The sequence below is a fragment of the Paramisgurnus dabryanus genome, chromosome 8 (genome assembly GCF_030506205.2).
Source record: "Paramisgurnus dabryanus chromosome 8, PD_genome_1.1, whole genome shotgun sequence".
Lineage (NCBI taxonomy): Eukaryota > Metazoa > Chordata > Actinopteri > Cypriniformes > Cobitidae > Paramisgurnus > Paramisgurnus dabryanus.
Window position 1 is genome coordinate 37,672,614 of NC_133344.1, and position 15,003 is coordinate 37,687,616.

The 15,003-nt window shown below is 37.7% G+C and overlaps 2 protein-coding genes across 2 annotated transcripts; one reads left to right on the forward strand and one right to left on the reverse strand.

Moving 5' to 3' along the window:
• The first annotated feature begins 1,764 nt into the window (after positions 1-1,764).
• vstm5 (V-set and transmembrane domain containing 5) lies at positions 1,765-7,051 on the forward strand. Its single transcript, XM_065281737.2, has 4 exons — positions 1,765-2,308; positions 3,751-4,077; positions 5,786-5,929; positions 6,530-7,051. Exons 1-4 carry the CDS (start codon positions 2,236-2,238, stop codon positions 6,559-6,561), a joined length of 576 nt encoding a protein of 191 aa, XP_065137809.1. The 5' UTR covers positions 1,765-2,235; the 3' UTR covers positions 6,562-7,051.
• A 136-nt stretch (positions 7,052-7,187) lies between these two features.
• med17 (mediator complex subunit 17) lies at positions 7,188-14,858 on the reverse strand. Its single transcript, XM_065281735.2, has 13 exons — positions 14,729-14,858; positions 13,954-14,203; positions 13,710-13,873; positions 13,252-13,471; positions 10,761-10,897; positions 10,594-10,675; positions 10,170-10,322; positions 9,871-10,001; positions 9,593-9,777; positions 9,351-9,488; positions 8,098-8,215; positions 7,853-8,012; positions 7,188-7,614 (listed from the first exon to the last, which is right to left on the reverse strand). Exons 2-13 carry the CDS (start codon positions 14,186-14,188, stop codon positions 7,406-7,408), a joined length of 1,932 nt encoding a protein of 643 aa, XP_065137807.1. The 5' UTR covers positions 14,189-14,203; positions 14,729-14,858; the 3' UTR covers positions 7,188-7,405.
• Positions 14,859-15,003: the final 145 nt, after the last annotated feature.

The window sequence follows — 15,003 nt, forward strand, 5'->3', positions numbered from 1 at the left end:
TTTCATATTTGTGACCCTTGACCACAAAACCAGTTGTAAATCGGACGTGTATATTTGTAGAAACAGCCAAAAATACATTGCATGGGTTAAAATGATGTTTGTTCTTTCATGCCAAAAATCATTTTTATGTAAGGCCAGTGGTTCTCAAACTTTTTTCGCGTGCGGCCCCCTTGTTTACGGTGCATTACCTCGCAGCCCCCCCAAAGAAAATTTATGACAAAAACTGTTCTTAAATTTAACATTTTAATTAAACAAAACATATTAAGTTATACAAAGTAGTGCTGTTGGTTAGTAGCCTTATTTTTTAGGTTTAATTACACAGAATTCATGATAAATTAATGTATTTTATAAAATGTCATAAAACTTGGGCCCCCCTGGCACCATCTCGCGGCCCCCCTGAAGGCTTGGACCCAGTTTGAGAACCACTGTGGTAGGCTATGTAAAGATTATGTTTCATGAAGATATTTAGTAAATTTCTTCCTTAAGTATGTAAAGACTTTATTTTTGTGAGTGGATGCGATCAAAATACTTGCCTACAAACTTCGCTTTGCCAACTCAGTTCTTTCCCGGGTGTGCCTCATACAGTTACTGGCTCTTTGATCGCCCCCTGGTGGCTGGCTGCAGTACAAGTCATAAACCCTGTCCTCTTCATGCAAACGAACCAGATTCAGGTCAAAATTGCACTTAAAAATGTTACGAAAGATGTTTTTGGTCTTTTAAGGTAGTTGGTAGTTGTTATCATGCTGATATATGTTCAATTGTCGGACTGTCGGAGCTTCGAGGGGAGATTAAAGATATAACTAACTATTCATTTTCGATTTCTGTGTTATTTCACACCGACAAAATGAGTTGTATTTAACTTACCTTATTTTAGCAAGCCAGTCAAATGAGACATTCAAGGGTCGTGGTTGAATTGGGCGTGCTAGCGTTTGTGCGGAAGTTTGATAACGCGGCTCCGCCCACCGGGCTCCATGGACGATTCCTTCTGCGCATGCCTTGGCTCCAAACTGACGTTTTTGCGTAACATGTCATACATTAAACTATGGTTATATTCAGCTTTCAGATGAAAAATTACCCTAACGAGTGGTTTTGTGGTCCAGGGTCACATTTAAAGTAGCGCTTGTTGTTTGTCATTTTTGCGATCACAAATGCAGACATGGTTTTATGTTTAAGTATCTTTACCTTACCAATCTGTTATGTTCTGCTCAAGATGCGTGGCAAATTTGATTGATCAGCTTGGTCATCTGCATTTTCTAGATCAGATTCAGCTCTGATTGATAAGGTAGTAATCAATATACTTGAGGTATTCAGGCCAATCACAACGTACTAGTTAGCTGGCCAATCGTAGGACATGGTGCTTTTCAGAACGATGAGCTTTGTACAACATCAGAGCGTTTGAGGAAGGCGAGGAAATCTGGAGCAACAAAAATGTACGGTATGTGGTAAATAATGTGTTTTTTAACCATACGAACCCATTATATTACAGAAAATACACAAAATAGAATTTTCTTTAGCAAAGTCATAGGGGCTCTTTAAAAATACCCAATTTTACCACATAACTAGAAAAGAGAGCATCGTGATTTTCGCAAAAGTCATAAGCAAACATATCCATTATTCATATCCCTGTACCTTTGTATGTAAGATGTATCCCACAATGCAAAGCATAACTCCATGTCCAATGTGATTAATGCATATCAAATTTTAGTTATCAGAAAATCATGCCTATATTCTTCACCCATTATTTGACAAAAGTTCATCAATTTTACATGACATTGGATTAAAAATGGAAAGTATTTCATTCTGCAAATTCACAGATAACTTGACGTGAGGTTGATGAGGCACAGATGACATTTCAAATACGCAAAATGTTTGGTAGTGCCTATTTAAATAATACAGTAACAGTAGGCGGTGCACAGTACAGTATACAAGGCAAGGTGTGTGTGTGTGTGTGTGTGTGTGTTGTTTGTTTAGTCACAGCCTGTTGAACCGGTCTGATCGGTATCGGTGGAGTCCTGCAGATGTGAATGAACAGAACAGACAGATAAAAAATGAAAGACACCAAAGTGAATGAGAAAGAGACAACAGCTCACGAAAGAAGATCAACATTGGACATGTAAAGTGTAACATGAGGAAACGATCAGCTAACCAAAGTGAAGGGTTAAAGTCTAGCGAGAGAGAGGTGTGAAGAAGATCACATGTTACTCGTGTGTAAATATATATGGAGGAATCATTCTAATGAAGACTGTATGGATCTCTATCATTCACCACACACAGATACTCATCTTCATCTTCTCCATCTGTCATTACAGTAAGTGTCTATCTGTGTGTGTTAGCTGAGGTCTTCTCAATAAAAATAGTAATGTTTTAATATCTTAAAATGCATAGTTTTCTGTAAGAGCTGGAGATAAAAATATATCATTAACTCAAAAGCAATAAAACTATATGTGAGGCAGCATGTACAACCAAATGTGTGTGTGTTTACTTAGATATTTGTTAGGGACAAATCTGTCTCCAAAACAGAAAAATCTGACAAATAAAAAATGTGTATAGGAGATACACACACACACACACACAAAATGTTATCAAGATCAATACATAGTGAATATCTGAAACGTTAGTAATGTAAACACATTCCACGTTATCATGGACGACCTATAAATATCTGGAAATTAAGATTGTATGAGTCATAAAAAAGCAATTCTTTAGCAAATATAAATGTGTGCAGATATGTTGGGTTTCTAAACTTTATCAGCTAGGAAAGTGTTTCTTTCAGTGCAATATCTCAATACCTAATAATAACTTTTAAGAAAACTTTACAAACTCTAAAAAGCTTCACCACTGAAGAATCTTTCAACAGCTAAAAAAAAAACCCTGCCACGTATATTGAAATCTGATGTGATAGTTTCAAGAGTACTTCACTCACCAAACCTGTTTCTCTCATTTTGTCACTTCACATTTCTTGTTTGGTGATTTATTTGTATTTAAAGCCCTGATGGATTGGGAATAAGACGGTCCCCTTTGACATTCTGTTGACTACGTGTCAACTAACTCTTATTACAGTATATATTATCTGCTTAATATCTGCTGAAAACTTTATTGTGATGATCAAACAGACATTTAACTAGAAGTAACTTTATAAGTACATGATAGTAACCCTATACTGTAATGATGAAACTTGGTAGGTGCTGTGTTACTTATAGTGAACAAAATGTCAAAAGAGGACCATCAAAATAAACTGAAATGGGCAGGGTAGATGAATACACACACAGAGATTATTTTCAGCTAACACAGATTTTGTTGAGGCTGATTTGTTAAATACGTCAGCTCAGTTTTGAAGCGTTTTGTCAGTTATTTGTCCCATCTTTCCACACTGACACAGAGTTTCTAATACATCAGTTACTGCCACAGCATCTTGTTTATCTTATAGAGTAAATCATATAGATATTTATGCTATGATTTGCATTATCAGTTAAGATAATCAGCCAATAGATGTGAGCCTTTCCAAATAATGTCCATTTAATGGTATTTACGACAACTATATTTCTAGTGTCATTAATCGCTCTGAAAACCCTGTCAGTGTCAGTTGTTTGCTTTTTTGTTATTGTGTGGTAATGTGTTATCATATAAGTTGATAAGTAGCTAAAGAAGTCCGGTGACTTCCTAGTTTTAAGGAAGGTAAATATTAACTGACTGAAAATGATTTTATGTGTGTGTGTGTGTGTGTGTGTGTGTGTGTGTGTGTGTGTGCAGCTCAGGCCATTACCATTCAAGTCCAGAGCAACGCTGTCATAGCTCCAATTCAGGGAAGTGCATTTTTCTCCGTGGATTTCAAATGCATCGGCATACCGACAATCAAATGGATGTTCAATGCCATAGACAAGCAGCACAGGATTGCAACCTGGATACCCGGTGGCTTAATCAATATCACACAACTCTATGAAGAAAGAGTGGAAACCCATTTTAATGGCTCACTCACTATATCACACTTACGCCTACAAGACTCGGGTTATTATATCATCACTGTAACGGAGCCATCTGGAAACAGCAAAGACGCAGGTGTGCTACTGAATGTAACAGGTGAGTTAGTTCTCTTTTTGCATACAGAAATCTTATATGAACACAAACATATTTTTAAACTCATATTTTTCATTTACTTTTGTATTGTGCACTCTAAAAATAGCTTGGACTCAACAACAACAACAACAACAACAACAACAACAACAACAAAATAACGCAACAGTTTGCATAAATTATTTTGAGTTAAGACAAATTTGAATTAAGTTCCACCAACAATATATTGAGTTGTGTTAAAACAAGTTGAATACTCATAAAAAATAAGTTGTTCTAACTTATTTATTTCCAATTTTTTTTATTGGATTCAATCGTGGACGCTGATTTACACAAAACTACTAAAAATATTTTAACTTTTTTTATTTAACAACACGGCAGAAGACAACCAGTCTTAGCCTTAATTTTTAGCAAAATGCATTTTTAATTGAAACAGCATGTAAGATAATGCTGAGTCTGTTCTTAACTTGAGCAAATGCTCTACTCTTCCGCACAATGGTAACATAACAGAAACTCTTTTAAATACCAAAAGTACAGTCTTCTTGTATTTTCATCTTAATTAAAAATTCAACACCATATTTCTACATTTACTTACTACCAGTCCCATGCAAAGCATGCTGGAAACCTGAAACATGAAAAAAATAGGTTATCAATCTAAATGCATTGAGTAACTAAAACTTATATAAGGTTTTAAACAAACTAACACATAAGTTACACACAATGAGTCTGGACAACTCAATAAAAACCGTTTGCAACTTAAATTGTTTCAATAAATTAATAATTTAGAATTTGTAACTTGCACCAATACATTAAATGAAGTAGTGGCAACACTGTGCGTGTGATTTTTCTCCAGAGCACCTTTCTCTGTTGTGCACAAGTAGCCTACACGTCTTTCCAAAAATCTGTATGCAGTCTATGTCCTTACTAAAAAAAACAGTCCTAAGCTGGTTAAGCAGGCTGGTTTTAGAGGGGTTTTGCCACTGACCCACCAGCTTGAGGCTGGGAAGACCAGTCAACCAGCTACTTCCAGCTAAGACCAGCTAGACCCACCAGCTTAAACCAGCTACTTTCATCTTAACAGGCTTAGCCAAGCTGGACAAACTTCCAGCCTGGTCAAGCTGGTGGGTCAGCTGGTTTCCCAGTAAAAAGGGTCCAAAACCCCTCAAAAACCAGCCTGCTACATCAGCTCAACTGACTAAAACCAGGCTGGGAGACCAGCTTAGGCTGGTTTTAGCTGGTCTTTTCAGTAGGGTAAAGATTCTTCTTCCCCTATGTTTTGAGTGTTTAGATTTGTATTTTAACTGCCATGGGCCACATTGTAGCTATTGACACACATTATATTTTCTATAAATAAAGGAATACGTGATATTGGATCATCTTTATTTACAGGGGTTTGGATAACAGCATTGACTGCTTGAGTGTAATGAATGCAGTCAATGCTGCAAAAAATAAATGTAAAAATTGAATGAGATTTTCTTTTCTATTTGGGAGAAAGAGTTTGGATTAACAGTGGTAGACCGATAAAGCACTGTGTCTGATATATCGGCTGATATTTGGAATAATTTAATTATTAGCATTAGTCAATACCTCTGAAAAGTCACTGATGTAAAATGACCAAGTTTAGGAAACAAATTTATGAAATTAAATTTAGAAAAATAGTCATGTAAAGTAAAAAAGTTTATCATTTGGTTGACTTGTCTTTGTATGTGTGTTTCAGAGGTGCTGTATGAGGACATACAGTATCTGATCGTGTTTATCATTGTGTTGGCGGCACTGGCCGCGTTTCTCATGCTGTGTGTTTGGCTCTTGAATAAACTGTACCGATACGCCAAAGCCTGGTGCATTAAGAGACACTTACCAGGTAAAAATAAAACACATTTAATCTTACACTTACATTTATGCATTTGGCATTATAGTGCATCAACACCCTGCTGAAAAAACCAGCATACCAGCAAGACCGGCATATGTTGTATTTTGGTGCTGGTATGCTGGTGACCACAAGCTAAACCAGCATCAAACCAGAATAGTTTCCATGCTGGTTTGATGCTGTTTTTTTCAGCAGGGCAGCTATATGTTTTAACAGTATGTGCACCCTAAAAATGGCTGGGTTATTTTAAACCCATATTGGTGAATATTGGACAGAAGACATGCTGGGTTAAAAATAACTCAACAACCCAGGTTGTTGTTATGCAACCATGGGTTATGATAACTTAGCAGTAGGATCAAAACAACCTATCATTGGGTCAATTTTAACCCAGCAGTGTGTTTTCTTTTCAATATTTACCAAGCATGGGTTAAAAATAACCCAGCCATTTTTAAGGTGTATGCTCCCTGGGGTCAAACCCACACAATTATGTGATGTCTCTCAGACACATCCCATCAGGTCAATCACAATTGATGTCACACCTGGAGTAACCTGGCCGAATTTATTGACTGTCATTTATCTCTTGTGTATATACAGAGCACAATGCAACCGAACTACAGCCACTGTGATAAGCACAGATGTGGATGCAGCATCAGACCGACATACAGGACACATGCCACACGTCCTCAAAACATTGAGAAGATGAACTCTGGCAGATCTCTAGCTGAATGAAACTCACCAGATTTATCTTCAGATAAGTCCATGTGGAATCACTGTAAAGGACCCAACATTTGACAGCAAAGACCTTTCTTGTTACACAGATATATGACTGTTAACACTTGAATGGACTTCACATGATGCCTACTTGGGACACTTTTGTGAATCGTACTGAAGGGCACTCAATGATAAAGGATTTTGAAATTGTTTGTGTAACCTAAAAATCACATAATAATCGCACAATACTGCAAAAAAAGATCACGAAATGAATGATTTCTTTGAATATAAGCTGATCATAGTGTTTATAGCACACACTAAATAACAAAAATAATGACAGTAACAGGGTTATGGGTTGATCCCTTATATCCAGATTATCATCCATACGTGTTGAGATTTATTAAAAGTATTTCACCACATTATTTATTCACAAGTGTCTTGTATATTGTGTGCAAATGTGGTTGTTCTTGTAACTTTATGAAGTTTTATTGTGAGATAATTCTAGCTTTGATAAATGGCACAATAAAGTGTCTATAAGAGGTGAGTGAATACAAAGTGTTTATTTTTCAAGCTGTTGGCCGAAGTTGGTCTTTTCTTAGAAAAGCAAAACAACAATTGTGCTGAAAAATCATGTACATGTGACATTACTCGGCATTAACAGCAAAAAGGAGCAACAATCCCTCATCCGAATCATACTGACATATGAACTTGTTTGAGTTCGACTTTATGACAAGACCTGTTATGTATAATCGACCGTCTTTAAGGACACGGCGTCAGTGCCGCCATCAGCAGTTCCATTTTGTAAACAAAGTTTCGTCCTTCCATTCTAGCCCAGTGTACTTCTTTATAAGGACCCCTCAGGTTTGTCCATTTAGCGTCCTGCACCACATCGCTCTTGGGCAGCTCTTTAGCTTGACTGCGAGGAAACTGAACCAGCACCTTACAACCGCTCTCTGGACCATTACGCACTACACAAAGACAAAGACAGATTCAGGTTCATTTATACAGGACTCTAAAGTCAAGCAGGACATGTTTACATTTGAGTGAATGACAGTGGGAAACTTAAGAAATATCACAGTCATATTTTGCATAAAACACACTACATAACTCTCTATACGATTACAAAGAAATTACAAATCTGCTACCAATTTACATCCCATTGTACTCATGTATCAGACATGTATGAATGTTTGTGTGTGCATGCACCTGAAATTGAGTATTCTCCATTGGGAGATGCGACTGTGATGGCAGATGCATTTCCGATGCTCTCGATGGGCCCGAGCCCCACGTGATTACTGAAACTCAACACGTGCCAACCCATGACTTTAGCCAACTGCTGCACGGCATGAACCTGATGCTGTGACATCTGCAGAAAGACGCACCACACAAGTGTCAACTACAAGTGTCTTCCGGTCTGAATGAAGCGGGAGACGCATGTGTGCATGCATGACCTGTGACAGTAAGAAGTCCTGCAGCTCCTGTTCCTGATGTGACAGCGTGATGACCCGGCCGTCTCTATGAACCACTCGGATCTGCTCCACTCCAATATTTAGCTGCAACTGAATTGACCTGAAGAGAACAATTGACATTTATTCACTTTGCCAATGAATGAGGAAACATTTAACATGAGAGCCAAACACAAAGCTACATTGACATGTAGAAATAGTATTAGGGCTGTCACGATTATGAAATTTGGCTGACGGTTAATTGACTAATACATTTTGAAGGTTATGAAGATTAATTGCCTGGTTTGTGGCTTTGGCGATAATGCCGGTTATTTGCCTGTTTTAGCGATTTAACAATTATTGCGATTAATTGCCTGTTTTAGGGCTTTGACTGTTATGCCGATTAATTGCCTGTTTAAGGGCTTTGCCGATCATGTCGATTATTTTATTGCGATTAATTGCATGTTGATGCTGGTTTTTTTTTTTTTATTATGCCTATTAATTGCCTGTTTTTGGGCTTTGACGATTATGCCGATTAATTGCCTGTTTTAGGGCTTTGATGATTATGCCGATTAATTGCCTGTTTTAGGGCTTAATTGACGATTATGCCGATTATTTGCCTGATTTAGGGCTTTGACTATTATGCTGATAAATTGCCTGTTTTGGGGCTTTGACTATTATGCCGATTATTTGCCTGTTTTAGGGCTTTGGCGGTTATTGCAATTAATTACTTATTTTGGGGGGCCTTTGACAACTACGCCAATTATTTACCTGTTTAAGGGCTTTGTCCGTTATTTTTCCGGTTTTGGGGCTTTGACGATTATGCCGATTAATTGCCTGGGTTTTTTGGGGCTTTGGCGATTATTTGTCCTTTTTACGATTATTGCAATTGCTTGCCTGTTTTGGGGCTTTGACGGTTAATTGCCTGGGTTTTTTGGGGCTTTGGCGATTATTTGTCCTTTTTACGATTATTGCAATTGCTTGCCTGTTTTGGGGCTTTGACGGTTAATTGCCTGTTTTGGGGCTTTGACGGTTAATTGCCTGGGTTTTTGGGGGCTTTGACGATTATTTTGACGAATTTTCACATATTGTTGTGATTATTTAAATTAAATCTTTTGCAAGGTTTACCTGGCAGTAAACATTAATATACATAACATGTATAGTAATCCGATTCGCTCTCGTTTATACAGGCGTTTTGTGTTTTTTTAGAGAGATGTGCAGTAGTTGCAGTGATCTGAAAACAGCATATAAGGTCTTACTTGCAGATCTGCTCGTATCCTTGAGAGGTGATGAGAACCTTCACGCTGGATTCATACACATCATTAATGTTGGACCAGTGAGCCTGAATCTGAGGATCCTCGATACGACTCGCCAAACTGTCAATGGTGCGTGCCGTCCTAAAGGGATGATTAAAGGGACGTTAACCTGAGGTTTTAAAATGGACTTTAAAGACACATCAGTGTTGTGTTTTTATATAAACTCTGCTTTATGAATAATCTACCTGCTTCTCAGAAAGATGTGTTTGGCCTGTTTGATGATCTTTTCCAGAAGTCCTTCAGTCTGCTGCCAGGAGCTGATCTCTGCTTTATCATAGGCCATGGGTCCCGCCAGCCGCATGCGTTTGTGGCCGAACGGTGCGCTGGCAGGGTGTGGCATCACCGTCGAGCTCAACGTCTGCTTGTGGAACTATACAACCAACGGAGAGAGACAATAACACATCACTGCAGCGTGATAACATGACATCTTTAGTGAGAATCTGATGGCCGTGTGAGCACGTACCTCTCGTATGAGCTGGTGGAGATTGTGCTCCAACACATACAGATGGTCGTCAGGTTTGCTTCTATCGGGTGATGATCTCTGGCTCTTCTTCTCTCCAGTGGAATGACAGAGAGAGATGGAGAGCTGAAGACCTGACAAACACACACAATTGCACCAATAACTAGATGAACCAAATCTGTTTCCTAATAATAATATTGTTTTTAACAAAGCACTGTTCACTCTGCTAGAATATTAAACGCTTGACATAACGAAAAAAATTAATAAGAGAGCCATTCTACTTTCATAGGCGATATGCATACCAGGGAAAGGTTGTGATATGATCTGATTCTTGACGACAATGTGAGGGATCTGTGATTTGATCTGCACAGCCTCACGCGACAGCTGAGCAAAAATCTCTTTACACAGCAAGACATTCTGTGCCGCTTCCAGCCGTAAGTGCCACATCTGAGAACCTGAGAAAGAAAAATTAACAAGGTCCATATATCCTGACCATAAAGCTCGGTCTACTCCAGGTTAAAACGCTGACCTGATCTGCCTCAATTCTGTGTTTTGAGTCTGAAGAAATAAGCTCTGCTTAAAAAATTATATTAATATTGTTATAACATGAAATGTTACTACTATGTACAGAACTTGTATTATTCATCTATGCCTAGATAAATACAGTTTTACATTCTAGGGCATACGGAAGAAAAACATCTTTCTTCAATTATTCTAACTATATACCTGGTTTGACTTTGGGTTGTCTCCTCAAGAGATTCACTGTGCCAAGGTCTCCTATATCAGGAGACTGTTTCTGAATGGACACCTGTAAAGACACAGACAAACAATGAAGTTGTACGTTCTCATCCTACACGTTTATTGACTTGACATCATACGTTCTTGACTTTTACCTTGATATATGCAGAGCCCTCTAAATCACTGGGGATCTGAACGTTAAGTGGACAATAATCATCTGGGATCTTCTTATCCAGGTCAAGCTCTGTGTTCTTGATCACCTCAAATGTGCCATGATGGGGAAACAGAGACCCTGCGTGTAAACACATCAACATTCAACATGACATGAAATAATGAGTGGCACTTCATCTCCATTAAGTAAATTCATAACATTCAGATTTTAGGTATAGCAAGGTGATTAAACATAAGTGTAATTCATGGGCCATAGAAGATGATTTTTAATGACAATTTAACCTCTTATGAAGGCTTATTTTTTTCTCTCCATGTGAAATATAGGAGTGAGCGGGCACAAACTAACGTGGTGGGTCGAGCAATCTGTGCTTTTGGTCTTTTTCTCTTACTGTCAAAAGATGATCTCCTGAATTTGTGAAAAGTTTTGATGTGTTTTGGTTAAGATATTGAACAATGAGTGTTTTGAAGGCATGAAAGTAAATTTCTTTATCTTATGTTTTTATTGTTTTTATTTCTGAGTTGGGTGTGTAAGTCATCAAATCCAACCTTATATTATTTAAATCACTGTCTTGTTACCTAAACCATGAAAAAAAAACATAAAAAAGTCTAAAGTTAAACTTACAATTAAGTTGAAATTACTATTTATCAAAATGATAAATGTCAATACAATATCAGGGGAAATAACTCACAATTATGATTTTTTTTGTCTTAATTGTGCAGCTCTTTAAAAAAATCTATTTATATGCATTGATGCATAATAAAAAGATGATTAGATGAAGGATCATGAATGTGCGGATATATATCTTTTATAGGCAGATATATAAACAATGTCCACCTTTAATATATATTTAAGTACCTCAGAGGTACATTCTGGGACCAAATAGACCTTATTAGTACCTCAAAAATACATATTAGTATCGCAAAGGTACATTTTGGTAGTAAATGTTTACATCTGTACCTAATGGTCCATACAATTACCTTTCTAAAGGGTGCTGCCCCACTGACAGCTAGGGTACATATTTTGACTTTTTTCTAACAATGTAGGTCCTTAGGGTACGGTAATCTACCCAAAATTGTATTCTGTTTTTTACTCATGTAAAGGAGCCAAACGGAAACTTAGGGTACAGCCCCAGTGTAATTGTATGAGAACGATATGTCCCACAAACAAACTTTAAGGGCAAATGCATTTGCACCAAATTTTGCGCCCATAGGCATTCTGGTCTGAAAACGAGGTGTGTTCAGGCGCATTGTTGGCGCGTTGCTATTTTGAGGCAACTAAAAATAGACTACGCCATTGACCAACAAAAACCTAGTCTAAAATCAATAGTGTTTTTGTTATTTAAAGAGCACGTTAGTAATATGCGCCTATAAACGGGACGACAACGCGGGTTTGCTTATCACACACATTCATGCACAGCAGCACCAAAAAAGCTTTTAAATATGAAAATTAAAGCATTCAAATGTAAAAGATTATTTTTGAATGGACATAAATGAGGACCGATTATGAGACGTTAGATGGCGTAAAGAGCTGCTTCACCTGCAGCCTGGTAAGTTAATAAATGCTTTGCTTTAAACAAATGCATCTGTTTAAAAAAAAAAAAAGTATGCTACCCTACAGATTTATTGTATTTGATGACTCTGTACCTGGGGATAAGGCTTTAAAAAAAAAACATGGCGCTGTCCAAGTGCTGAAATGGCTCTCTTGTTTGTATTTTTAGAGTACAAATTATTTTATGAGATTACAATGATTATGTAGGATATCAATACATTTACAGCAATTAAAAGCCGGAAGAAAAGGCTTTTAAAGGTTTTAATCCAAAAATTATCATTTCAATACAAATAAAAACAAAATTTTCTAGCATTAATCTTAAACTGGTGGTCTTCTCCCTCCCCTTAGTATTTCAGTTTACAAATTCCACTTTCTAAATAGGGATTAGGCATGGCGCCAGGCGCAACTTGCATTTAAAGGGGATGAGTGCTAAGATCATTAAAATAGGGCCCTAAGTGTTCATTTGTAGCAGAGATCTGTATGTTGATTGTGTAAACTTTTTTTATCTAACTTAAAGTTAGTTTGTGCCCCGATCTCCCCTACTGTATCATCCTGTTATTCTATATAAATGATTTAAACCATTCATTTAAATTAAGATTTGAAGTATAATCATTATTTATATTTTTTCAACTAATCGGATAAAAACATGAATATTACTCAATTCGATTTTTCACTTAATATATCGCTGGTTGCACAATGAGAAGAAGCACCTGATAAACATTTAGCTCGCTGATTGTATGAAGAGCATATTTAAGCACGCAGCTTGTCCTGTATGAAGAACGGTGGTGCGAGAGCATGTGACGTCACAGACCAAGTATTTGACAACAAATTTCATTATCGATTTCTTTAGATTTTTTGATTGGTTGTGGCAACCCTAGTACCAATACTTGCTCTCTAAAGAAACATTAGCGGAGTAAAAATATTACCAGCACTGCGGTAGCTGAGATCTCCCAGGATTTTGTCTCCAACTTTGCGCAGCTTCCATTGAGAGCGCAGTCGCAACAGTTCAGAGTTAAAATCTCTCTGCCTGCGCTGCTCCTGGTTCTCAGTCAGTGACTTGGTCAGTTTCTCTGCACCTTTAAGAAGAAACTGAGCTGCTGTCCCCAAAGACTTTTTCTTACTGATCAGCTGGAAAACCTGTGGGCTCTAAACACAAACAATGAAGTTGTCATTTCAAAATGGAAACTTAACGAGAATGTATGGGAATTATTTGGAAATGTATATAAACTATCATTTACAAACGTAAATAAACATTTTGTTTGGTCATGAGCAGACATGCATCCAAGGTAATACAAATTTTGAAGATCCAGATACTTACGCTCATCAAGCAGTGGATTTATTTCATAATAATGTGTTTGAAACTATATAAATGTGCTTCAATGACCTTAGCAATACTGGGGTCCTGGGACACTGGGTCAAGTGCCATATACTTCTTCTCTTTGACAACACTCAGGACATCATGTAGCACACACATCTCTGTTAAAGAGCTCCTCAGATTGTTACGCACAGCGTCCCACGGCCACAATGAGGGCTGAAACTTCACTGTACCTGTTGACAGAGACCATCGTTAGCAGTTAAATCCACTGTGAAGAACAAACTCAAGTCGACAGAGTCAAACAAACGAATACCCTCGTCCTCTTCCTGTTCACGTTTGCTCCATTCGTCCCTGTTTTCCCGTTCTGTCCGTTCCTCATCCGAATCTGAGCTCTGGCCAAAGTCAATCCTCTGAGCGAGCTTAGCCAGGTTCTGAGACATGGACAGTGGAGGCACGTATGTTTCTATCCCGTCCAGAGAGACTTCCTGTACCTGTCGCTCACAGGATGACTCCATGCTCACACGGACCGCTGGCCCTCCCGACATCATGTTGAGTGAATGTGTCTGCAGCGGAGGAACAAAACATTTAGACACTATAAATGCACTCATTATGTTCAATAGTAATAATGTAAGAGCTCATTATGGCAGGATGTTCTTTGTACGTAACCAGGGATGACAAAAAGTCTGTCTACACAGACAACTCACAAACTATGATAACCAAAAAAGTGCTGTCTAGCTAGAAAACACAAGGTTCTGGGACTATGATGCACAAAGGTAGACTCCTTAGCTTACTATGCTGCATAAAAGTTAAGTAGACAGGCATATCACTATGTATTTAAACAATGATGCTGTCAAACCAAGTAGCAAACTAATTTTTGGTCAAAACTGATGCCTAGATATACAACACACTATGTTTTGACACAGAATTGATGTTTAGGTAGGCAGCCTACTGGGTTATGAGACAGAACCATTGATTCAAACATGCTAAAATCGCTTTGTGCACCTCTCTTGGTTCCTCGTACGCAAACCCCACAATCTATTATTTAGAAATGATATATAAGATATAAAAATGTTGCGAAGTATACTTACATATACGAAAAGGTTTTCTGTTCGTCTTTGTTTATTTGTTTGTGTTGTAGCTCCGTGCTAAATAACTGCAGCCCGCTGCGACTGTCTGAACGAGAACTGCCAGAGCGCTCAAATCTCGCGAGAACATGGATATACGAGAGGAAGTTACGGTCAAGATTTTTTTTATTACACAAATGCAAGAATTATACAAATGTTTGCACATAAATATACAACTCGCAACAAGTGGAAAACAAATAAACATACATAAAAATGTAAAATAAAAAATAAAAAAGGTC

Bases quoted from the DNA above. Each gene is read 5' to 3' on its own strand.
- vstm5 (XM_065281737.2), top strand. From the start codon at position 2,236: ATGAAGACTGTATGGATCTCTATCATTCACCACACACAGATACTCATC. The intron at 4,078-5,785 runs GTGAGTTAGTTC...TGTGTGTTTCAG, and splicing joins TGTGCTACTGAATGTAACAG to AGGTGCTGTATGAGGACATA. The intron at 5,930-6,529 runs GTAAAAATAAAA...GTGTATATACAG, and splicing joins CATTAAGAGACACTTACCAG to AGCACAATGCAACCGAACTA.
- med17 (XM_065281735.2), bottom strand. From the start codon at position 14,188: ATGATGTCGGGAGGGCCAGCGGTCCGTGTGAGCATGGAGTCATCCTGT. The intron at 13,472-13,709 runs GTCATTGAAGCA...GTTTGTGTTTAG, and splicing joins AGGACCCCAGTATTGCTAAG to AGCCCACAGGTTTTCCAGCT. The intron at 10,323-10,593 runs GTATATAGTTAG...TTTCTTTCTCAG, and splicing joins ACAACCCAAAGTCAAACCAG to GTTCTCAGATGTGGCACTTA.